We start from the raw sequence: 26,688 nt of genomic DNA on the forward strand, positions 1-26,688 counted from the left end.
AATCAAACCAACAACTATTACGGTAAACGAATTCCGGAATGAACACATAAATGCCGTGCAGCCCCTACCACAAATAAGCCTGAAATTACAACATTAATGACACTATCTGCTTGTTTACAAATTGTAGTCCAATATCGTACGATATACTTAAAAATGCTTGTGGTTTTTATTACTTCCTGAATTAAATGAATACTTATTAACCCGAAAATTATGTTCGATGAATGCGGGGTAGGCATCCAAGTGGGGTCTATGTAATTTTTACAAATATTAATAGAGGTTATTCTTGGTGAATTGAATAGTGATAGGAACAAAATATACCTCAGCGTTTTACAGCTAGAACTAGTTATTAAACGTTAGATTACATGATCCTGTACCTAACTCGGGGGAGAGTGATGTTCAAAAACTTTGCAAATTCATGGCATTGCGGTATGAAATAAATAATCATTAACCTAGCATACATTAACACAGCTCTATCGCCAATAGCACGTTTGTCGTCAGTAGCTTTATTCATTTCATTAAAACATTATCGATTGCACAATAAGACAGGTAGTGCAACATAAATAGTGCTTAGAACAGGCCTCGTCACGAACCTAGCATTGCCTACAATGGAAAGGTACACATCATTCACCACAAACAATCACACACGAAATAAATTAAGATCCGATAGTAATTTGCATACATTAACAATGCGGTAGGCGAGACAAAAGCCGTGGAACAATCTAACACAATCGTTCCCGGTGTCCATTCCCATTTGCCACTATTAAAATGTCATCAGCAGACCGTCGATGTTTGAGCGCGAATGCTGTTAATGAATACTAAATGAGAGCGGTTTAACAGACCCTACTTTTACTAAAAATAGTGAAAAAGTTTGTGAAATTTGGTTCTTTTGTCACCTATAACATAATAAGACAATATTCAAATTGACGAAAAGGTGGTGGCACTAGATCCGCCTCTACCTACCTTTTCGGGGATAAAGGCACGTGTGTGTGATTTTGTGATGAAAAAGTTAAAGGAAAAACTGTAGAATCGGTGTTGAATGCAATACATTTTTGAATAGATGAGAATAAAATTTCAAGGATATCAAAGTAAAACATTAACTTTTGTTCCCATACCTTGCAAGATAACTTCAATGAAAATGTCTTTAATAGGGGTACTAAATTGAGCACAAAAACAAATTTAAATAATACAACTACAACTTTGTAGATTTCAAAGCAAGATTCATGGTAGGGGTGCAAAGCCTTGCTCATTTCCACATCTTATAAATTACTGTTATATCGTCTTAAACACATTTTGATGAGGCGCAGTTCAGGATAAATCATAATCGTTAGCCGGGAACTCAGGAAGTGCGTAATTTGAAAATAATGAGTAGTCTACTCCGGGACTTTCTTTAGCCCTCGTAACATTTTATTTGCATACAAGCTTTTGCTCGCGGTGTCGCCCTTGTTAACGCCCATTATCGAGATAAAAAGTAGCCTATTACACTCAGGGATAATACAGCTTCCTATTAGTAGAAAAATATTCAAAATCGATTTAGTAATTTTTGTCTTTATCCATTATAAATAAACATACAAAAACTTCAAAACTTCTAAAAAGAACATTTGTTTAGAAAATGTAGAAGAATTGAACACTAAAACAGGTAACTTTGTCCGACACGGATTTTCCTACGTTGGCACAAATGTTTGCGTGATCAGCAAATATTTGTCTCGGCTCTATGTGGTGGGAAATCACTCGGTTTATTTCTTTTTTTTGATAATATAATGGAAAATCGCATTGACGCTCTAGAAGAATAGATAACTGTTGTATCGTAGCGATATTATAACATTAATACACACATCACGCCTTCATCTTCGAATGGGCAGGCAGAGTTGCTACCACTCAATTTTCGCGAAGTGTGTACTGTCCTATATTGTGATAGGGGACGAGCCTATTGCCATATCAGCAGATAGTGAACAAAAAAAAAAATATACCATTTCCCGACCTGGGATTCTAACCCGGTACTTTAGAGCAGTAGTCGTTCCACGCACGCTATATAACTACGCCACCAAGGCATTAATATTAATGTAACCTAAAAATTTTGTCATTCCACTGCTATGGGTACTGGGTAACATAATCATTAATAACCCTATTTTTAGAATAATCTAGAAATAACTATATTACTGGTCGTTGTTGGTAAACCTTATATTCAGCACTAAGATTAGGCACGAAAACAAACCATTTTTCATTTATCCGTAGACATTATTGGATTTCAATGAACTTAGGTCATAACTTATCGAGGTTAGATAAAAAAAAACATAACATTTTATATTCAACTCTTCAACCATAAAACAGCGAGACTCGTAAATCCACGTTTCAAAAGTACGACGGAACCCGCAACTTCATAATTACTTTAGTTACGTGCCATGTGTATATCTTTCCGAATGAAATTTAAATTGAACTTTTAGTACTCATTGTTAGGGGTTTTGTGTTATTGAAATTTAAAATGAATGATAGATGTGTGATTATTAAAGATTCTGGTTCGGATATTATTCGAAAATATTTCATAACTAGGTTTTGCTTGCGTGAAAAAAAAAATTAAATAAATATCCTTCTTTGTATTTTCTCGGGATAAAAATGAGTTTTTATTAAGTTTAGATCAATGCATGGGAGAAAACGGCATTAAATTCATTCATTAGAGAAGGTAGTTTTTGCGTTATGCGTGTTATAAACATAGTACATACAGAGACAAACAAAAAAAAATATTTTTTTTCTGTTACTTCATAAAGACCCCCGTATCATTTTTTCCTTCAATATCTATAATGTCTAGACATCGGCAAAATCACCCAGGGTTCAAACCCGACACCACACCTTACCACGTCAGCCTAAATATAGCGTCTTAAAAATTCACGTCGAATTGATAACCTCCTCCTCCTTTTTTTGAAGTCGGTTAATAAAAAGTCATTGTAATTATACGAGCTCTCAATTCACTAATATTACTCCAAGAGAATTCGTCGCAGTTGCAACATTACTTTCAGTCAGGAATACACTCACGATAACGCTAAATTCGCACTCAACTAAATGATCAAAAAATTATAAAAGGAAAACTGCGATTTTTTGTGAAAATTTTCGTTATTCTCGAATTATATTTGACATAATGTTCGCAGAGATAAAGACGATTATGTGTTGTCAGTAATAACGCAATGGCAACATGACCCTGTATGAGGAGTATATACGTATTGACATAAAAGACATTTTATAACTGTAGAATTGTATTAGGTCACATATTAGTTTAGTGACAGCGTACGGCAGCGAATCCGTGGGCCATCCTTTGTGTGAGTTTTCCGATACGAAAAGCATGATTTACTTGGAATTGGATTTTATATAACTCTAGCTTCTAAGTTCACTGGTACTGACATAAAATTTAGCTTAAGTTGTGCAACAAGCATTGTTGGTTATAAACGTTATTATTTGAATAGACAAATTTGTATGTATATGTATATATATAAAAATGTATACACATAATTTAACAAACTCTATTTTCAAACTTAACAAATTGGTGGATAGGAAAGATGACTGCCTCGGTGGCATAGTTGTATTACGGTACGCCTAAAGTGCTGAGGTCTCCTATGTGATCCCCGTGCGGTGATATTGGCTTTTTTATTATCAGCCTGGAGTCTGAAATCTGTGTCCGATATGGCGATAGGCTCGGCCTCTATCACATCATAGGACAAAAAACTCATGGTGGAAAAAGGGTGCATCAGTTGCGTCCCTGCCTAAATCTTCAGGGATTTAAAAATATGTGTAACAAAGGTAAATATTTTCTTCGAAGATACATTAAGACATTTAATTAAATATATTTTCCATTACTTCCATTGCCATCAAACATCTATTAAAAGTATATAAAATAGGGTACAAAACAAAATGTATCGACTTCATTCATCGAATCTTCCATTCATATTGAGTGGGGAGCACGCACCGGCTTGGCGCCTTGACCCACTAGATGACCTGTGAAGGTCGCATAAAGCAGTTGGTCGCACGCGGCAGGACAAGTCGTATGGTCGATGTTCATTGTAGATGTTTTCATCGCTAAGAGCTTTGATTCTTAGTTATAGTAAATATTTGAAAGGGATGTTTAGTTGTCTGTGATTGTGGTAAGAAACCGTATGCTGGTTAGTTCTTTTCTAACCTTGGTAGCGATAACTCGTTAGAAGTAAACAGAAAAAATTACGACGATTAAAACGTCGTTGATTCAAGCTAATCTAAATGTTAAAGAAATATGCAATTTCAACAACTTTTTCAATCGAAATCGGATTAATTTTATCGTGAGTTGTATTATTTGAGAGGTAAATAACTTTTGATAAATTATTTCGTTCATTCATGTTCTATCTTAAAACTAAAACCGCAAATTGTCACAAAACAAAGCGCCTTACACAGGATCCCACATTGTCTCCGCAAATCATTCTCCCAAAACGTTTAAACCTAACCCAAACGAATTAGCACAACCCAATCGGGGCTTAAGCACTTAAATATATCGAACAATTGTGACGAACAATACAAACAACATTTGCATGTACATAAACATAAACGCGCATCCTTGAGGAGTACGCCGCTGCCAAACAGATTGTAGTTAAAATATTCACGTCTGCCATCGATCGTGTATTGTCCACTATTGTGACACACGAACGTGGGAACTGGCGAGTATACTGACAGATTAATCCGCCAACCAGGCCTTAAGTATTGAGTGGGTTTAAAACTGAAGAAATTATCAACAGCTTCCTTTTAAATTAAAAAAAAAATAATCAAGAACGAAACCCAGTGTGACATGATCAGTGTATTAAAAATATAAACAGAATTGTGTCGAGTCATGCTTATAATTTTTGTATCTAATAGATCAACAAAAGCAGCCAAGAATCATTACAAGCTCCTAAGAGATTGAGCTTTGGAGTTCTGGAGCTCAAAAAGCTTGTTGAATTTTCACAAGAATTAAACATTTTAGAAATTAAAGAATAATAATAGTTTATTAACGAAGAGCCTTTTTGAACCAATCAGTTTATTACATTTCCAATATAAGATGCTCGACATAGTATAACACCGTATGTCTCATGTAAGCAATACCGGGCAATAAAGCAATTGTGGCGAGCGGATCGTTACGCAATCTTGCTAGGATCGGCTAACAGGGAAAGTGGATACCACCGCCCCGCCTAGCGTGCTGAGCGGACCTTTGTCAAACAATTACATTTATTTAGGACAATAAACTGGATTTAAAAGTATAGTGCATAATCTATAATGCTACTATTGTTGATGTGATTCTCGACCTACAAGGAACTTTGTCAAAGAAAATATTACTTCATTTATTTAGGGCAGCACTGTTTTTTATTTGAAAAACTTTGTTGTAAATGCACGACTATGTCGTTCCATATGTCCACGTTATAAAGTTGTGTAGTGTATATTGTTAATTCTAGAGCTTCGCGAACTCTTTTCAAACAATTTAGTCATGGCCATATATATCATTTATGGCAAATAATAAATTCGATTTCAAAATAATTATGTTCTAATTCGATAGTTCTAATCCTAATAATACTGATAGTACAACGTGCTGTGATCTGAACAGACAAGTTTTTAAAATACGATTCTATTTATTTAGAAGCAAACCACATTTAAAGTTGTGTAGTGAATATTCTACTAATGTGATTAGATTTAAAGTTGTGTAGCGTATTCTAGTGTTATAGACCAACTATTATTGAAAACGGATATATGAAAGTTTGTTAAGCATTTGTATGTTTGTTAGCGATAAGTGCAATGCTAAATGGATTGATATTTGGCACATAGATAGAAGAAGTCGTGGATTAAATGTTAACTTTGTCCTAGGATATGACTTTCACGTAGATACAATTTGTTAACATATTAACATAAAATTCATTAGCGTCGTCTAAAGGTCACTGGCCGAGAAATACAATATTTTATGTTTGTTTATTTGTTGGCGGAGCACGTCAAAGCACTAAATTTATTTTATGAGTCTGTTTAGGAACCATGTCAATATAATACAGTTACATTTTATAAAATTCTTTCGATGGAGCCGCACGTCAATTCAAAACGATAGCGTTAAATGGCGTTCAAAACATGAAGTTCCAGAGAAAAAATTGTCTCCACAAAAAGTTAAGGGAATAAGAGAGATATTAAAAGATATAAAAACAGTTGTATTCAGTTTTTTTTTATTTAAATGCGGCTGTACATTTTTTAGTAAATGAGCGGTATATAAAAAATGTACTATCCCACGATAAACCAGTATAAGGTAGAGGGTTAGGGTATGACTATCAAACAGTTATTATAAAACACAATTCGGCCGATAAATATTGAATATTCCGCTATTTGTCGTCCACAACCGCAATTTATTATATTTTGGTCGCGTTTAGCATCATTAACCTCCATTTATCTAATTACGTATTAACTGATTCTTCTATATAATACATGTTGTAATATAAGTCTTAAGTGCAATTTTCTTCGTAATAGATTTCCAATAAACCATTTATTTATTTAGTTTCATATTTGGAATACTATTTTAAACTCCCATTGGTTTTATCCAATATTGCATCTCTTATAGGTAAAATTTTTAAGATTTTTTTAAATGCTATCATGTTAATCCGTATTCACAAACTATACTATGAGGACGCACAGGACGCCCGAACGCATAGTGACGGCAATTTCATAATTTTCTTTGCCTTTGTTTCAGATTTGTTTATCAACTGAAGTAAAGTTGTATCTCAATATAATCTAATCACATTGTCCCTACGCCTACACTGCGAAGGCTTTTATGTCGAAAGCACTGAAAAAAAGAGTTATTATCACAACATTGTCTGGTACTTAGCTAAGTAACGTTTGTGAACATGGACTTGAATCATTATAGCAAGCACAGATAACAAAATAATTTCCAAAGCTACTCATGGACTCCTCATACCAGAACCTCCAACCCAAAACACGAACATCTTAAAAGCATATAAAGCAACTGGTGAACCATAAAACCACACGAACACTATTACCCTTAGTAGTAAAACAAGTCAAGAATTAACGGCGGGCAAACAAAAACACATTTAAACTTTAACTGCTAACTAAATTAACTTAAATGTATTCCAGTAGCCTTTGACTTGCAGAATGCAGTCAGATATACAAACCATTATAAAATTAATGGCATAATGTCCGTGAGAATAGCAGGCGCTGGACAAGCATTCGTGTTAATTGAATTACTGATTTGATCTGTTTGTTTATTGTTTGCGGCGTAGTTTGTTAGTGGGGGATTATCTGTATACATTTTATATACGTGCATAACGGGCAATATATTTGGTACAAAACTTTTATAATTCCTCGTTGCATTGTCAATCTGCCCGTATCTAGTAAGACAGGCCGGTATAATTCTGATGACTCTGTGACACCATCTTTCTTTGAAGTTGTTAATTGCATTGTACTTAAAAATAAGCGTCAATATTTTCACATATCGGAACATTAAGTTGGAGTGGGATAAATATAGGTGACAGAAGGAGAAAAACAATTAAATTTACTCCAACGATAGCAATAAATATTTAATAACAAAACATAATATATTACACAGTAATCACAACACCTTTAGAGATTATGAGTTCAATATAAAAACAAGACCATAGATTTAACATTAATCAGGCTAAGGTATTTTATTTCTTTCGCATCAGCACGCAATAAAGGACAGGAAAGGGCTGCCCTTACTTAGCAATGTACAAAAACTTCATCCCGATATTTTGTATCGGAAATCCAGAAACAGGCGTGATTTACTATCAGGTAAGCGCCATTAATTCGAATGTGTAGCGTTTTGTTTTTATTGGAATGTATTCGTTAGCTTCTCCCTTTAGGGAAGGCTTCTTCGATTTATGGAGCGATAACAAGGAAGTCAGTTATAGGGAATAAGTAGACATTGCGAACAACTTCTGAAATAGAAGTATGTATGGCGTTAAAGCGTTACACAAAACAATATTCACATTCCACACTAATGTAATAAGTAACGATTGGTGGTCGGCATTTTTGCTGGATGAATGAATAAAACCAGTTTTAAACCACCCAATGGAACCAGCCAGACAAGAAGAACATTATCATTATAACAAAAAATCTACAAAACACTTCACGTCGTAAATTTTGAACGACAAAATTTCCTCATGTACGTATTCATTAACAAAACTGAACACAACGGTTGTGCAAAGTCCTCCTAAAATTCCCGCAACCACTGAGCAAACTTAATTAGGGGTAAAGTGTACGTAGGCTCTGTCAAAATTTGCAACACGGGATAGTGACATCGCATATTTGTCGAACACTGCGCACGAAGCGTTTTAATTAAGAACATGCTGTTAAAATTCTTGTGTAATTTGTTTGAATAAATTGAAGTAAAGTTATTTTTAATTTAAACATTTCCGACTGTATATGTTTTTTAAATGTACGGATAGAGAACAGAAACTCGTTGATTTAGCTATTGCGCAGTTAACTTTTCTGATATCAATTGATCTTCCGGACCTTCAAGTCATGTTCTAAGATTCTTTCTTTAATTAGTCTTACTATACCTATCAGAAAATGCTTAGAATCCATCAAACCAACCTCTCAGTTTCATTTCTGATTTCCATCGTGCGTTCACAATCATCTCGTAACCACTCAGAAGTCATATCCAAAGTCCTGGCACAAGAGGGCATTTCTCTGAGAATCCACTTCACAACCACAACGAAATTTATTTCACATGAACACGAATTTTAATTCTTGACTATTAGCGAGAACCAAAATATTCGATTACTGTACAGTCCGATTTAACAATAGTGACTGATTATTTTCTACTAAAACGAACTTATCAATACCTGTAATTTCTAACAAACATGTTTTCATGTCTGTAAAGCCAACAATATCATATCCGTTATTAAATACCCGTAGACATGATAAACCTTTCGACATTACGTAAGTACGATAAGTCGAAAGATCAGTTGATTCCCCGACCGCCGAGATAGGATGTGTGCAATTATCAGATCTGCAGATCGCGGCTTGTTATCTTGAAACATGCGTGCCGATAAATGTCTTTGATGCAAGAATTTTGAAATCACATCAAGGTAATAGAACTATAGCACTCACAGACAAATTATTTATGATTGTAAAAGTAACCATTAGAATAAAAGACATACTAAGAGTTATAACAATACCATTATTATTTATACAAAACTGACAATAGAAGTGCCTGTTATTGTCAATGAATAAACTGACCGTAATTCGTCTCAATTATAGTCAGTAAGTTTGAGTGCAAGTCAAACTTGGCCAGTTTTTAATTAACCAAGCCATTGTCTAGTGCAGGTATAACGCATAGTTGAATTGCGAGGAACACGCGACAATATAGCAGAGAAGCATCTTACAAACTAAATAATTTGTAAAACGTATAATTTAAGTTATTTAGAATAACGCCAACCTCGGTACAATGAAAAGTATTATTGCTTCATGGAAATTAATTTCACAAGCTTGTAGGTACCAAACATTTCCACATTATTATTTCCTTATTCCAAAGCAGATCACACTTTTTAACGCATGTTGTAGAAAATATTTGGCTTGATTTTTATCAACAGCTACCAGCCATGCCATGAACCATTTAGACGATCCACTCCCTTTAATAGGAAGGGTTGTATCACAGAAATAAAAATACGCAAGGCAATTCGTATCCAAACTATAGGTTTAATTATTTAATTTTGAATACGTCTTATTTTTCAGAAAAATGTCAACCGCAATTTATTCGCCATTAGTGCTGTAGTGTACAGAGAATGCGACGCAGCGATTACGTTACTAGGAACCGAGTAACCGGTTCCGAGGATAATGCAGGACGTCGTATGACGCACTACAATTACGTGTGATGAAAGCAATTAGTTTATATAGATTATAATTTACTGTGTGGAAAAATTACTGACACAAATTACAATAAATCTATCTAAATGAAAGACTCTAACCTAACCGACTTTAGGGAAAGGTTATGATAAATTACATGATCATTATGACTAATCAAAAGAATTTCCATATTTTCATTGTAAATATAAATTTATAATAAAATGTCTGCGCTTGCAATCCATTCAGAAAGTATTAAAATTGTACAATTTAAATATTTATATTCAACTTGAAAACCCTCGACATAAATGGGCCAATAAATGCAAAACCAAAACCGTTGCAGCGAGTGTATTTCAACGAACTAATTCAACTGACAGATATCAAAAAACCGCGCTTCTATTGGAAATCAATGTATTGGCAGACGGCGGAGATCGAAAAACAATAACTGGAGTCGATGGCTCAGTTGTTTGAAGAATGGAATATGAGCTATTATTGTTCTCGGATTATGGCCGTGATATACTCCTCGAGGAAACTTTTAAATTTCCCGAGGTGAGTTTTGATACAAAAAGCTTTGTGCGGGTGAAATTAATTAGGCGTATAAAAGTTTTATGAAAGATTACAAAAAGGAAGTCGTAAATAAGAAGTTTAAAGTTCAAAGTACATTTGATTAAGAGTTATGTACATCCGACTTGGTGCAGTAGTCAAACGTAATACAAAAACTAAGATACAGATATTTGTTAAGAGATAGGAGTAAGCCAAGGAACTGGTGATAGTGGGAAATGAGCCACAATTCTAGACCACTTTAACCTTATAAAGGGCCAAGACGATAAGAACATACGCATTTTGGCATACTGTAGTTTTGCACAGATTGCTACACAAAGAAGTTGAATAACTTAACATTTTGCATAACTTCCGCGAAATGTGATCGTTCCTTATTCGAATTTGAAACCTCAGTATATGTAGGTCGACCGCAATGGTCACATAGTCCGATACGTTTAGTTCCGATTTTTTAAATCGTTAGTTAATTTTTTTCCTGCAATATGTTTTGTTTAGCAGGAGCGTACATTTTGACCTAGTAATTTTTATACTTAGATATCCATTTCTCTTACATCTGGTAATAGGTCATTCTTAGCAGATATCATATAAAAGCTGTATACTTTGAATAACGGGTTTTGTTTGTTTCTTTTTGGGTTTCTACATCTAAAAAGAGCATACCTGGTTTGGCTTTGTGAGTAACATAAACAACGTTCTAATTATAACTGCATGCCAACCTATCAAAAATTATCAACATAGCTATAAAAATTGTTCCATGAATCCCAATCCATTATCAACATTTGCCCTAACATAAACACATTGCGAACATCGCAACAATTTGCGTTGCGCAAACCGTTTAACTGCATTTATACTTGCATCCAAGCGATGTAATCTCATAGAATTTAATTAGAGCCGTCTACTCCACAAGATTATTTACTAGGTCAAACGCAAATGGCTTTTACTAAGGGCAATTTTCATAGCGATGGGGGTTTTAACGGTGCATTAAATTTTACACCGTTTAATTAAATGTTAAGCTTGCTTGGTAATTAACTGGGATTTAAGTATTGTCCTTGTTTCATGCTTGTCAGATGTACCTGGGAACTTATGGGCTATCGATTTGTTTCGTCATACATTAGAAAGTAGAGTTAGATTTATGTATTACTAGTTTTTGCTCGCGGCTTCGCCTGCGTGAGGACTTTTCCGGGATATAAATCCCACTATATATTTTCCCGAGATATAAAGCCTATAAACCTTCCCAGTATCTTAAACTATCTCCGTATCGATTTTCATAAAAATCCGTTCAGTAGATTTTGAGTAAATTAATAACACACAGACAGACAAAAAAAAGGACTTTTTTACAATACCTACGTATAGCCGATGGACTGAATCGTTAACAATGAGATATGTTATTAACAAAATTGTTGACTAATATATCGTAAAAAATAAATTAGCGTAAAATCCTGGCTAATAATCACATAAAAGGATAATAAAGGTCTTGAGCCCAAAATATTATTTGGTTGGTTTTTGGTTTTTAAATTATCCGTTTTCCTTGAATAGCTTGAGAATGATTGATGGAAAACGAATCCATAAATCTTAACATGTGAGAAATACTAATATTAAATTATTTTGTAAAAGATCTATTACCTAATAATTACATACTATATAAATTTGATACCAATAAAAATGTGATTATACAGTTGTAATAAAGAAAGCTTTAATATATGGATTATAAGCAAATTAAAATCCAATGTTAATAAAGCGGTTAGTAGAACAAAGGCTAATGACATTTCCTTATTGAACGTTAAATAATAAATAAAATATAGGTATAGTTTTGATTAACCATAATGCTGTGGTCAAACTGCACGAGTTTTATGTAGCTGTTATTGTAAAAGTTTAAACTAGTAATTTTTTCGGATTTACCAACATGAGTTAACTATAAGGATATTTTAAACAAGAGATAATTTTCTGACTGTAACGACTATAATTTGTTGGAGTTTGTATAGGTGATCGAACAGTACCCCACTTCACACTCAGCTACCCTCTTCTGAGCCTCATTTAGTTGCTTCTTACGACGGGCAGGGGATACCGTAGTGGAATTCTCAAAATTCCCCCAATACATTAAAGGCAGAACCTAACTATCCTAAAGGTGACTGTAATATAACTTTTAACACGTCATGTGTGTTGTTGGCATTTATCGAGTCAGAGATAAAACATAAGATTTATCGAGTTGGCGGTGATAAAAGTTCAAAGTAAAAGATGATCTCTGAACATTTTATGCATTTACAGCATAGAAGACTCCATGAGTATTTTTTTTTCACATATTAGTACCTAAGTACTAATGAGGAAAATAGATAGAAGTATTACCTCACCATATCGATTACCATAAACAAGAAAAATAAAACATAACATATAATGACTCAATTTAGTGAATTCTAATTAAGAACCAATTGACAACCGTCGAATTACTATAGGTATGGAGGTTCAAAGTCAATAAAGCTACATAAAAGGCTGATTAACATCGCTTCTCTACCACTCTAGAACATTGGAGCCATTTTAGTCAAGCTCACAATACTCGTAATGGACCGCGTTGCAATATTCCTCCATAATTTGCATACATTTTCTATAAAGCGATCCTTATCGGGTAGATTCAATATTGCTAGTTGTAATGTAGTCCCATAAGAGATTGGTTTTGACTCAATCCTACTACATCATTCATTGATACATAACAGTAAGATTTGTGAAGATGTTTGTTAGAAGTAAACACGTAAACCGCTGAATGGATTTGGATGCAATATAGTTGGGACATACTTAGGTCATGGATTCAGATATGGATTACTTTTCAACCCAGAACAAAAGGTAACCACACGGACATATTATTTGTAAAACATGAGATGCTTTTGCTGTCAAATAATTAGAAATACAAATATGCGTGTTATTATTTTGTTCATACACATATAAGAAAATTTAATCGCTTGCAATATCGCCACTAACAAATACAAGATCGCCAAGAGCAGTTACACTGATGCTCGTTATGATTGCTTGTAAACATTAAAAAGCCAATATCCGCGCGCAGAGGGTCATCAGTTTTCCTCAAGCGCGGTCAATGAGTCATAAACTGATGATTACATTTGTTACGGGAACTACGTTCTTGTGATTCATTTTCAAGCAATTTTGCTTGTTTGTATACATTAGCAAATAAAAGAAAACTGTAAATTAAGATGACCGCAATGTTTATACAAACGAAATGTGTCTGTCTGTGCCTTTAAAGGAGAATTTGCTTAGTATTTTGGCTATTCGGACATTATCAAGACAAAAGCATATGTTTTTAATTGAAATTTTTGTTGCACTTTAAGTTTGTACGCGATAATCTCCGTAACGGCTGATCATAAGTTTATGATACTTTTTTTAGAGTTATCGACACATATTTACGTCCGAAAAGACCAACTTATAACGATGAAGCTTCAGGCTGGTTTAGTTTCAAATAAAAGTTATATTTTATCCTGGAAAGACTTGCTCGGAGTCGGAAGCAAAAGTTAGTTTTAAAGGAAAATTGGCAAGTTCGGTGACCGTCGCGGTTAGTTAGTTTAGTGTATATAATATGTTCGTATATATGTTGAAAATGTTAATAAGACGGTGTTTTAAAGGCAATCGTTTTGTTCAAAGGGTAATTTCGTCTATTCTGTGACTTTCATGACGAAGGTTCACGATTCATTATCCCGAAGGAATCATCGCGTTTAGTTGGCTATAATCAAATTTAGATTACTAAAGGCGCTGATTATGGTAATATAACTTTCATTTAGATAGATTTAATCTACTTAAAATGTAATTTTCTGCGATAGCAAACGTCGACTAATTCGTTTCATTTCAGTTTCATCCAATTTTTTATTTTACTCTGAGGTCCTATTGACAACTAATATGTTCAAGTAATAAGAGCAATCTATCTAGTTTGTTAGTTTAACAGAAATGAAAGGGTTCCACCAGGTTTATGCACTAGACGCGTTTTGATAAAATGGGTAAATTTTCTACTTCACACAATACTTTAATATTCCGTACTCGCCTTTATTCTGTATAAATACACGGATACGAACCACAAATAAAATCAGTTTATGGTCCACTCTACTTAGTCCGTCTTACATCTGGTCAGTTCAAATAATTTCATCCTTTCATCCAAATTGCTTTGATTTTTTTTCCAAATATACTACGGTACTACGCATAATATTGATTCTATAATGCGTTCCCCATTGGCGTTAATGATGCCGTTCAAAAGTTTCATTTATTTTCAGTTCTCGCAATTGAGGGTAATTCAATTTTTCCTTAATTACCAATAAACTTAGAATTGCGTTCTTTCATATTAACAGGAAATATGTATGGAAAGATGAATATATTTACAACGAAATATTTACGATAAATCAACTTCATGAAATGTATTCTAGAACTGAAAACTGACGTGCACGAATCGAAATCGCGTCCCATGTGTTCCGTACTACTGAATAATTTTGTTTTTATTGTGTGTTAAATTATCCTTCATAACTGCACCTATCATATGTGTTTCTTTACCCTCTATATAAAAAGATTTCATTGAAAGGTCGAGGAGAGATAACACACTTTTGACATAAGGTTTCATAAATAAGAAAAAAGTATATAACCCTGAAAAAACTAGGTCATATATACTCCAGTTTTACATAAAAAATGTTATTGCCGTTGAAATATCTTGGAAATAAACTGCTTCAGGTGAACACACGCAACATAGTCCAGCTCGAACTTAGCTGGCAAACTGCCATAAGCCCGAAGTCACGGAATCGAATACAAAACTCCGCGGGTAGCCGATATTCGTAAGGTTAATCTAGAAACATGTAGGTATATCCCGAAGTTAATAACCTCACCTATAATCTACGCTTCCTGTCATCCTTTACATACATCTCTTAATAAAATAATGACCTATCCCAAAATTGTTAATTTGTGGGAATTGTCAAAGAAACGAATTTGTGATGCGTCCCTTTTTTTAAGTTGCTATAAAATCGAACTTTTTAAAGACAGGTCATAAATGAAACCTATAGCATAAAAAAAAGGAAGATAAGTAAAGGTCGCCAACAGAAATTAGTTTTTGGACGATTCCCACAAATTAATGATTTTGGAATAGGTCATTATTTTATTAAGGGAGCGACATGTACCTATTTAATGGTAGGCATAAGTATATTGGATCCATTTCTATAGATCTATACAATTTAGCAGGATTTATTCTTTAACGCAGTCTGTCATCAACTTCTGTTGATTTGCCCTCAGCTACAATAGCAATGGGTACCATTTTCCAAAAGGGAACCCGACACAACATACAGGTCCTATTAATATGAATAAATGCGGTGTGCAAATCATTGAAATGAAAATTTGATTTGATATAAGTTACGAAAGGGAAGCTGGCTGGAAGCGGGTGTCCGGACCCTTCGGATAAGTTATCATTTAGTCACAGATAGGAGTTCAAAATTAAACAGCCAATGAGTGAAACTTGCTCAATTTAAACCAAAATATATGAAAACAAAGGAAAATCACAATGATTTAAGAACCCGGCTTATCGGTCCAATGACGAATAAACATAATGAGTGTAGAAATCTAGCCATACTCATAATTCAAATGAGTCGTGGCATGAAATGTTACAATGAATCACTACTACAACTATAGTAATACAGTAATAGGATTAAGGTTTGGTCACTCACTTCTGTAGGTACCGTGTTATTTCATAATTGTTCACGGCTTCGCCCGTGTGTGGGGTTTCGGGATAAAAGTCCCGTGCTATATTTTCCCGGGATAAATAGTAGCCTATGTCCTTTCCAAGGTCTTAAATTAGTTAGTTGAGTAGTTTTTGAGTTTATCGCACCTTCCTCGATAAATGGGATATCAACCCTAAAATAATTTTTAAATTCAAATCAGTAGTTCTGGTCACTAGCGGGTTCAAACAAACAAATTCTTCAGCTTTATATAATAGTATAGATAGATAGATTATTAACTAAACTCGGGCAGCATGGAACATAGGTGGGACATATTAGTTTTGTTAAACTGATGGTAGACGCCACGATATATTTTTTTCTTAGATACGTCTAGAGTTGTGCTAAAATTGGAACGAACAAGATATGAAATGGCAATACCCAAAAGTTAATCGAATATCTACAATAGTTGCACACGGGTATAGAAAAGCAGGAATAATCCCCATTGCGATTCAAAATGATTAGTTTTACAAAGCATCCTTGACTGCAATCTCTTCGCAACTGCACATTCCGTCCTTGCAGATTACGCGACCGTCTGTTCCACTTCAGCGCGACGTTTTACAAGTTGCAACCAGCCCCAACCAATTTAGAGAAACGTCAACGAAATGTAGAATTCTTTTACATTATTGTATTTTTCAGTGACCATCGCTGGCTGTCGACCTCCGTAAAACAACAGGAATTTCTCTAGGGAGACAGGAATGTTTATTGTGCCATCGGTAATCAGACTAAGCACACAATAATACTTATATTTATTTATTTACAGCTTTATTGTACATCAAAAAATTACTGATACTTTAATACTGATATTTCTTAATTTGTACTACTGTTATTTCCTGATATGTTCTGTAGGACAGTCTTGTACCTCATCGATCCAATATGCCGATTTATCTGGTATTCAAAGCTGGCTATGATAAGTCTTTTGGCATTGCCATGGCCTCGAGTATCTCGAGAGGAAAAATTCTCGGCACCCTTTTTGGCGATGTTTTTTGATCTGTCGATATTGACGGATTGACGCGAATTCAATGAATGCTTGGAGCTCGAACTTGTAGCGGCCCCTGAAGCCTATGCGGCCTTTTAAACTGGTATTAGCTGCATTTAGTATATAGAAGAACAATTTGCTTATTTCGATTGAGGAAGCTGAACTGAAAAAGCATTTTATCAGGTATCATCGTCCCTTGTTTCGTTAGGTATTGACATGGATTTTTAGAAGAAGTATTACTTTATTATACACATAAGTAATAAAAATAAAATATATTTAAAGTTCTGTGGTAGAAATCATTTTAAAAAAGGAATAAACACAGAGTGGGTAATCTGAGGAAAAATATAGTCAAACGATCGTTATACACAAACAATTAGGCCTAAAATCGCTTAAAGAATATTTTATTTGTACAGACTTAAAAAGTAAACAAATTTTATTAATTTTGTTACTGACTTTTTCAATTTGCGGCCCCCGCTAAGATTCTGCGGCTGTACTTTTGATTTATTACACAGCGGTTTTTGTCTTTTATAACAATTTACCTTGAGTCAAAGTATTTTATTCATTTCATTTAAAATTCTTTATTATGTTTAACATCCAAAGCTTTTCGTAACTGCTAGTCTTCTTGAAATTACTTTGGATTTTTAACTATCCCACTAGGTATTTAAAGTGAGGAAGGTAAATTCTTGGTGTAAATTCAGCATTAATTGAGTTACGTAGGTAGTTTGGTTGATCTAAATGTGCAGTCTTTGATGGGAATCTATGACGTATACGTAAATAATGATTATAACAAGTTCCTAGGTGGGAATTAAGTATATTCAATAAAAAAATGTAAAATTGGTCAATCTATTTATCAACAATTATTTTTATCTTCGTTTCTAAAAAAAGCAATCTACTTTTTCACTTTTTCCTCATGGAGAAGTTATTATTGTTTATAATTGTTTATTGTTAGATATTCTAAGCGCAGGTACATAATAGAAGATCGATACAGCGAAAAGTAAAACACTAGCACCAATCTGTTCCCGTTTCCGGCAATTCGATAGCATTCATAGCACACAAAGCGCCATTCATGACGGCTGCAGCCTGTTCAAAACCTCAGGGGAACCGGTTCCTTTGTGACGTGAAAATGCGGAACGTAGAATAACCACACACAAATCTATATAGATGCGAAATGACATGATCGGTTTTACCAGGAGCCGGTCTTAAGGAAAGTAATTCCTTACCTGACGAGGAGTGTATGCTTTCAGAGTAAATAGGAGTTATTTATGTTTTTTTTGCGTCTCAAAAACTGCTACTATGCCAGTTGTCAATATGGATGGCTATGGAGTGTCAATTTAAGGATTCTGATTCGATCTCTTTAATGTGTAAGAAACACTTCATTCAAAGCATCATTCATAGCAATTCAATATTTGCTCTGAGAATAATATTAAGCACTTATCCGCATGCTATTTAAAATAAATTGATTCCTCATGAACCCCAATAACAACAAATTAAATTAATTATGAAATAAATCATTTAGAATAAATAAAATAACAATAACAAAAATGAATTCAATCTTCGCGCAATGCAAAATAAATATCTGCGTATAATATGTATTAATATTGAAATGAAATGCACATCAAAGGGTTAAAACTTCATCGGTACGGTTTAGTGTAACGTGTTGTGGTCGCTTTTTGGGTCAAGTCTGCGGCTTGCGGAGGGTTGACGCGTTCGAATAAATATGAATTATTGATTTTGGCAAATTTTATGCGGATTGATATTATTTTATTAAACAATCCTTGTTGATTTACCGTTTTGGAATGATTTCGTTGTTTGTTTTATTTACGAAAGGAGAAATATTTTTGGATAATTGAGAATTCGGTAGAAATACTATATCTCTAATTTTATATTAATCAAAACAGACTGCAATAACTCCATTATTATTAGAATTCCAATTCGAATGTTAGTAGTTCGTGAACTTGAGCGGTCTTTAATGTAGCATATTAATGAAATGATAATATAATAAGTTTTATTTATCGTTTCAATGTTTCCTGATGTATAATATATTATGTTTAAAATTGCTTGTTTATTGTCTGTAGTAAGTTATTTGTCAAGCCACATTTTTCAAATCGTTACTGAACTTTACGAATTAAATTAAATTTATTATTATATGTTAAATTACACGAACGATATGTATATTATACCGACATTATTATTATCCTATTCAAGATACTTTATATATAAAAAAATATATGGGAATTTCAGCGACGCATCATTCGACAACCCTACATCAGATGCAGGCCGACAAGGATTGTCAACAAGATTCATGTAATAACAACGCCATAAAAGGTGTCGCACTAGGGTTGTAACGCGTGTTACGGTGAAATACCTTCGGGTAGCATTGTACGATTTGAGTTCTGTTGTTGTTTACAGATTAATAATATATGCAATTGGATAAAATAGGTAAAAACTGTTTTCTGGACTGGAGGTGAATAAAACGAACATAATCTTAATAATGTTCAACATTTATGGGTTGAAATAAATTCATTTCCTTTCATATATGCATTAGACACTTTTAAAAATTTGTTCCACCCAAGAGATGAATCTTTGTAATTTTTTTTCTTAATTATATTAGATTTTATATTTGCATACTAGACCACAACGTAAGTTTTTTATTTTATTGTTAAACCTCAAAACCATTTGCATTTGAGATTCTTAAACAAATAAAACACGTTTGTAAATGGAGTGAACGCAACATTGTATTTGTAAATGTACACAGAATGGTCAACACACAATGATCGGAGCATTGGCAAAAAAGCTTTTTATTTTAAATTATTTTCTTTGTTTCACCTTCATCCTTTTTTAATGTGGCGTCGATGTACCAATACATTTCTTTGAAAATGTTCAATGAAGCGTTTGGCTCAGTAACATGAACATTTTAAAGACCAGACCTTTCATATAATATTTCAAATATATCTTATAAATACAGTATCGATACTGTATCATAGCATTCAGTCGGTATAAAAAAAAACCAAAACCTTAACAAAAGTCTCTGATATTTCCGGTCATTTTTCAAAAAACATCACCATCACAAACCGCCGTAACACAAGTCGTAATTATTCACTACGATCCGGTCTGGGACCTTCGTAATTTCCTAGTATCGATGAGATTTAGGGTTTCAAGATTACGGGGCCAAGGCGACCTAGAACATGTTTGTCAGTCGATTTATGTTAAAAGCGATACTGATTTATAAAGCGACTAATTGACTCCTACATTCCATTAACGTCTGTCAGTGTTTGACGTTTACAAAATTAATGGAACTAGTACGTAATAATACGTTTATTTTATTTAATAATTTTATACTAAAACCTATTTAGAGAGCGGGATATTCTTTCAAATGTATGGTTTATTCAATTAACACAACCATGTTACGCAATATTTTTTTATAAATGGACTTTGAATATTATTCCAATAACGACAATGTCGATAATAGTTTGACAGTTAAAAACTCTGCGCTTCACCCCGGCATATAAGCGCCGGCCCTAAAACGTTCTAAGACATCCAACATTTAATTCTATGGAACGTGATAGTGGAGATTTGGTGTCGCACCAGTCGTAGAAGTCGCGCGAACGCGTCGCCAACTGAAGGAGATGAGTGGGACACTTTTCTATACGGGATGACGGCAGATGGATCAAGACAACCACCGCATGGTACACGGGAAACGTACAAAGGAGTAGAGGTAGACCACCAGCTCAATGAGCAGACCTCGCGCGGTATGCCGGCAAGCATGCAAGCAAGTGGCTAAGACTCGTGCAATACAGAGAAGAGTAGCGTGACAAAGAGGAGGCCTATACTCAGTAGAGAGTAGATACGGGCTGATTAGATATATAGATAGAACGTGATACACTTTGTAATTTTGTAAATCAAAACAATTTGACGAAATAGTCCCTGTGTCTGCTTGATATTTGTGATAGACATAACACAGACAACAGTTTTCGCAAGTTACATCAATTACAATATTTGATTTACTTATTTATTGAGCAATTTACTAAAATAAACTAAATTCTCCAAACTGAAAGTTAACAAGTTTTAACTAAACAACTAAGATACTGTCACAACTCTCTAGTTGCCGAAACTCAAGGCTTCGTCATTGGCTGAAGCCACTGAGTGGTGTCCTCTATAATGGTCTTATGGACTTTAATTAAAGCCCCAGGAGTGCGCGTGTGAAGACTTAAGTCGAGTAAATTGAAAACGTAAAAGTGTCATGTCGCTGTGCAACTTGAAAATGAGTTTGGGTGAATATTTTCTTATTGCCACGAGGTAATATTTACATAGAAAATGTATGTACTCCTATGTTTTGTCCCTTTAAGTAAACTAGTCATTAATAGATTGTTTATTTTTATATAGAGATATTTTAAAGTATATCCTAGTAAAGTTCTCGGTTATTGAAAGACATGTAATCCGAGAAATGACTCAAGTCACTATAATGAATACCTACATAAAATAAACAATCTTCGGAATAGCTCCAATCTTGTTTTTTTTATATATATTCTGAAATCGGAAACGTTTTGGAGATGAAAAATAATTTAATATATAAAAAAAACTATTACAAGTCTCTACAGCTATTCTATCCAACCGGTTTTCCTAATAAAAATAAAAAAAAAAAAACAATCATTTAAAAACAACATTAATATCGGAACTATTTCTGAGGACTTCTAAGTAAAATGCTTGTTGACTCCATTACAAGAAAAATATAATATTATTTATATAGAGAGGTATTAATTTTATAACAGTTTCTTTATCACAATGTTAAGTCAAATCAACGTTCAAAAAAGGATTTTTTATTTACTTTCGTTACACATGAGTGCATATGATTGTCAATTTTCTACACTGTTAATAACTGTGAATAATTCAATTCGTGTTCAGTCAAACGCTTGCGGAAATATTGAATATGAAACTGCAAACAAAAGTTTTTTCCGCAAACAGTCCACTCAAATTAAAACCATTATTCAATATCATCAATAGCAACTGTTATCAACGCGACATGATATTGTTTTCATTTCGACCAAAAGACCGAATTTATCCAAAAAATAATCAGTGTAACTGACCGATAATAATAATAATATTACATAGACTATTGAATTATAGATAGTATTAAAAACTCTATAGAAGAAATACACAAGAACAAATTATCAATCTGACAATGATGGGTAATAAATTTTGGTTAAATATACTATTATGAATTATTAAAAATACCACTTAGGTTGGCAAAAGGTTAAGGGTAAAATACGATACTAGAAAAGTTACACAAAATAGAAAAGATAAAAAAAAAATAATTATAAACGTGCTTGTCACAACGCAGACATTTTCAAACTCATAATTTCTCGCACATTGAACGTGACACGGATATCGTCGTCTCGGGATTAACTTCATTCGATAGTCTCGCGAGTTGTCGCCACTCTACACTTATCTAGATATAACTATGTAGATAATGTGAGGCTGTACCTGCATCCGATCCAAGGCGACGCGTCTCGGTTTACACGATTCTTTATGTTTTAACCTGACGCTCATTTACAGAACGATTGACTTCCTTTGCATACAGGAAAATGTGTTAGCACTGGTTTTTGTATATGTTGTTACAGCTGAGATTCGTTGCAGTATATCCAAGGAAAATAACATTTATCAGTCCATAACAAAAAAATCACTGCACCTAATGTTATATTTAGGTAAAAAAATCGATCATGACAATACCTAACCGCTTCTTCAATTTTTTCTTAATGATCCCAATGTAGGAAAGTGAGAATACGTAATTCAGCATGTTCAGGCTTGAGGGACTTTGCAGCCAGGGTAATTACTGGGCATGAAGCCAACGTCTATCTAACAGCTCGGGGTGGCGATGTAATTAGACTTCCATGCAGCGCTTTTGTAAGTTCTAATAGCCGTCATACTTCTCATTAGGCAAGCCATTTGCTAGGCTTGTCATTCAGTGGGACAAAAAAAACTCATAAGAGCAGTGCCCGATTGTGAAAGGAACCTTATTAATTGTTTGCAACTTATGGCTTTCTTATAAAGGATATTTAATATATTGGTTGTATATGAACTCTACTCAATTTTGGTAATTGGTGGTGGTAGGATATATTTTATATCGAGTACACTAGGTGTTAAAACCCGCTATATTAGCCCACGTACTTGTGTCGCGTTCCGGGATCAGCCTGTGTATATCCGGTTCCAACAGGCCGGAATAATTGTATTCACTGCCGAGTGGTAATCATATCTCGTCAGTCGACATTCTATTGGACTCTACATACCATCAGGTGCAGTGCGGTCACTATACTGAGCGTGTATAAAAAAATCTTATGCTATAAATTATGCAACATGTTAAGGTAGACTAGCATCTCTTTTCGTGACCCATTTCCTGTGTCGAGCTAAACAACAGTATATAAAACGTAATAGTTTAAATACCTCTAAATAGCCTCCTCTTTTGTATGCGTATCATGGAGTTTTCTCATATGGGTAAATTACAATGTGCATATCTAAAAGTTTTTCGATTGACTTGTTTTATTACTTTTGTATACCATTAGATATGAACTTAACCAAAAGCATTTGATAATTATTTGTGAACGCTATTAATATACTAACAAGAGGACATAGGTTTCATTGCTGGAAGGTGGATGAACATTGGATTATTAATACAAGTACTGGATACGGGCCGCTCCAATAGGTCCATCTGGAAATCTTTGGGGGAGGCCCATGTTCAGCGACTGCTGCCCACTGACATCTTGCGGCTGATGATGATGATGATGAAGTAGTAACATATGTCCTGAAAGTCTACATGATGGTGTGATCAGATGAATCAGAAGTTGGTTTGATAATCAGCTTAGTTAAAAATTCATAGTCATCTGGATTTTTCTTTTAGGTCATACAACCTACAACCTTTATACATTATAACAAAAGTAATCCTAGGAAATCGACAAAAGCTGAAAACTTCAAATGTCTATACCTTTTAAAAAAAAATTAATATTCGTTTTACGGTGCCTAGTGACATGACACTAATCAATTAACAATGGAGACCGGAAATCACAGAAAACCAATAATGGATCCATTTATGTCGCTGCATGCGTTATTGCTTTTTCAACGCACGTTAAATGCAAGTGGAATGGAGATATATTGTACAACTAGGTGTTGTTCGCGAATTCGCCTGCGTGAAGGAGTAAATTAAAGTAGCTCATGTTATCCCAGAGCATGGACTACTGTATACCAAATTTTATCCAAATCCGATTGGTTCTTTCTGCCTTTACTTCTAACATCATCATGTACAAATTTTTATCCAAATCCATTCAGTTTTATGGCGTTTACTTTTAACATCGAAACATTTAACAAACTTTTGCATTTATAATATTAATTAGTAATATAAGATAAGCAGTAGAGGTAGACGCAGGTAGAAGAGAGGAAGAACAGCCTAAAATGCAAGAGACTTATGTAAAGTAAGCAATTATCATCCATAATAATCTATAGTACCAATTCCAACACGCAACTTACTCTAGTAATTCGCAATACTTCAACCAATAAATATTTTATGTACTAACCTAGTGACCTAGTCTAAATTTCGTTTTATGATTTTTATTATAATTTTTATCGAGAATTTAATGCGAAAAATCTTGGTTCTTGTGGGACGTGGTTACTTAATATAATGGAATTTGACCCTTGTCAATTTGCTATTAGAAATTAACCTGATTTTCCTGTCTGAAAGAACTTCCTAAATAAGATCAGTAATTAGGACATATTACCTTTAAGCATGTATTAAGATACGAACATACAAAGCATGAACGTAATAATTATATCGTAAGAGAATTCTAATATAATTTGCCATCACAAGAGAAATTATACGTTAAAATATTACAAACAAGTCGTCATAGCAATTTGTAACCTTCTTTTTCGTCATAGAAACTATAAAATGAACAACTTCAATAAAAATGACAAGTTCTAGTGTGATGCACTAAGCACGTTTGAAGTGGTAGTGGCACAGCAGGCATTGTTATACCTGAGAGCTGTTCTCACGTCCATATGAAGTAAAGAGCAAATTAAAAAACCGCGCTGAAATCAGGTTATAACCTAAACGGGACAAAATAGGTTGAATCATTAAATTGGTAATTAAAGTTATGACGTCACTGGCTTGTAATGTTCTTTTCCTTGGCTTATACATTTTTGCGTAATATGTGTGAAATTACAAAACTAGATAAAGCGGAAAGCTGCAATTAATAAAGTAATTAAAGTTTTGACTGAACGTGTGTAACTTTATTTTAGCTTGCCTTATCTCTTAGATTTGAAGATGGAAATATCCTGTAACATTATTTTGGCCCGACCCGGGATTCGAACCCACGACCTCAGCCAACGAGAGTCAAGATGCCTTAGATGCAGTTATAATATTTTCATGATATTTTTTTTTCCTTGACTTATCTACGTCAGGTTTGCATATTTAAGAACGTGATGCAAAAGGTTTGACACTATGGTTTTTACGTGCAGTAGCTTTCGCGGTAATACACCGTCAACAAAGCAGTAGTCCTATTATGAAGAATTCAATACACATATAGTCATGTATGCCTTTTCCAAAAACCTACAACAGCTCACCTACGTAAGCCGAGAAGTTTATTAATCGAATTCAAATTAAAAGGCATAAAAAAAAACAATCAATCTGCCTATTTAGGTCAGGGGGCCATATTCTATGTGCGGAGGCATATCTGTATTTTTTTACAATTACGTGTATTCTAATCGAAGGACAGCTTGGATAGCCGTGTACGTGATTAGGGGACTTTTTTTAACTCTATCCTATAACGGTATCGACGCTGTCCTTTGAATAGAACACCCGTAATCACAATAAAAAGGATTCGCTCCTGTAGACGGAATAGGCCCTGTTTCCCCTCCGCTTCGTCTGTGGGAAAGTGTTTCAGTATAAATAGTGGTAACTTAAGACTAAAACAGCTTTAGATTATAATTACAATATTAGTTAAATCATTATCCCCGGTCCTATGTTTAAGTTGGGATATAACGTTCTATATAACTTACAGGAACTCTTCATATTATTTAATTAAATAAACTTGACCTCACATAAAGGTGTTGTGAATCACAGGTATGATAAACTCAGGGATTATCGGTTACACAATACCGTGAAACGCTTTGGAGATCAAAACATCTTCATGACGATAACTTCTATAGCAGACTATTGGGCTAAGTAATAACAAAAACTTTCATTGATCTATTACGTAACGTAATGAAACAAAGTGATAGAACATGACGCTCGCTTGTATGCGTTTTGACTGCAGTAAAACATCATCCAGAATTTTTGGATAAGATATTATATGACACTCCAGAGACGGTATCATAATGCTTTGTAATTATAGGACATATTAATACATAATAATCTTACAAAACTATCGAAAATAAGATAACAATGAAACAACTGCGATCTTACAATGTCTGCGACTATTGTTTGGCTTGGATACAAATACGATATCTTTTCCAAAACGTACCAACTAAAAACAATATTTATCTATACGTATGTGTCTATTTATATCTATATTATGTATCTATTTAGCACTGGGATTT

At 33.9% G+C, this 26,688-nt stretch overlaps 1 protein-coding gene across 3 annotated transcripts in view; it reads right to left on the reverse strand.

The window, feature by feature from the left end:
- The window catches only part of LOC115443356 (cGMP-specific 3',5'-cyclic phosphodiesterase), a 97,596-nt gene that overhangs the window by 56,602 nt on the left and 14,306 nt on the right, over window positions 1-26,688 (reverse strand). The window contains exon 1 of one of the 3 annotated variants that reach the window (XM_037439991.1): window positions 8,587-8,861. The exons of 1 other annotated variant lie outside the window; for it this stretch is intronic. In XM_037439991.1, the coding sequence (XP_037295888.1) occupies window positions 8,587-8,678 (92 nt within the window). In that variant the 5' untranslated portion in view covers window positions 8,679-8,861. Of the gene's footprint in view, window positions 1-8,586; window positions 8,862-26,688 lie in introns of those variants that run through there. One more of the 3 variants, XM_037439992.1, reaches the window with a different exon arrangement.

Source organism: Manduca sexta, chromosome 18, assembly GCF_014839805.1.
Source record: "Manduca sexta isolate Smith_Timp_Sample1 chromosome 18, JHU_Msex_v1.0, whole genome shotgun sequence".
In the NCBI taxonomy this organism is placed as follows: domain Eukaryota; kingdom Metazoa; phylum Arthropoda; class Insecta; order Lepidoptera; family Sphingidae; genus Manduca; species Manduca sexta.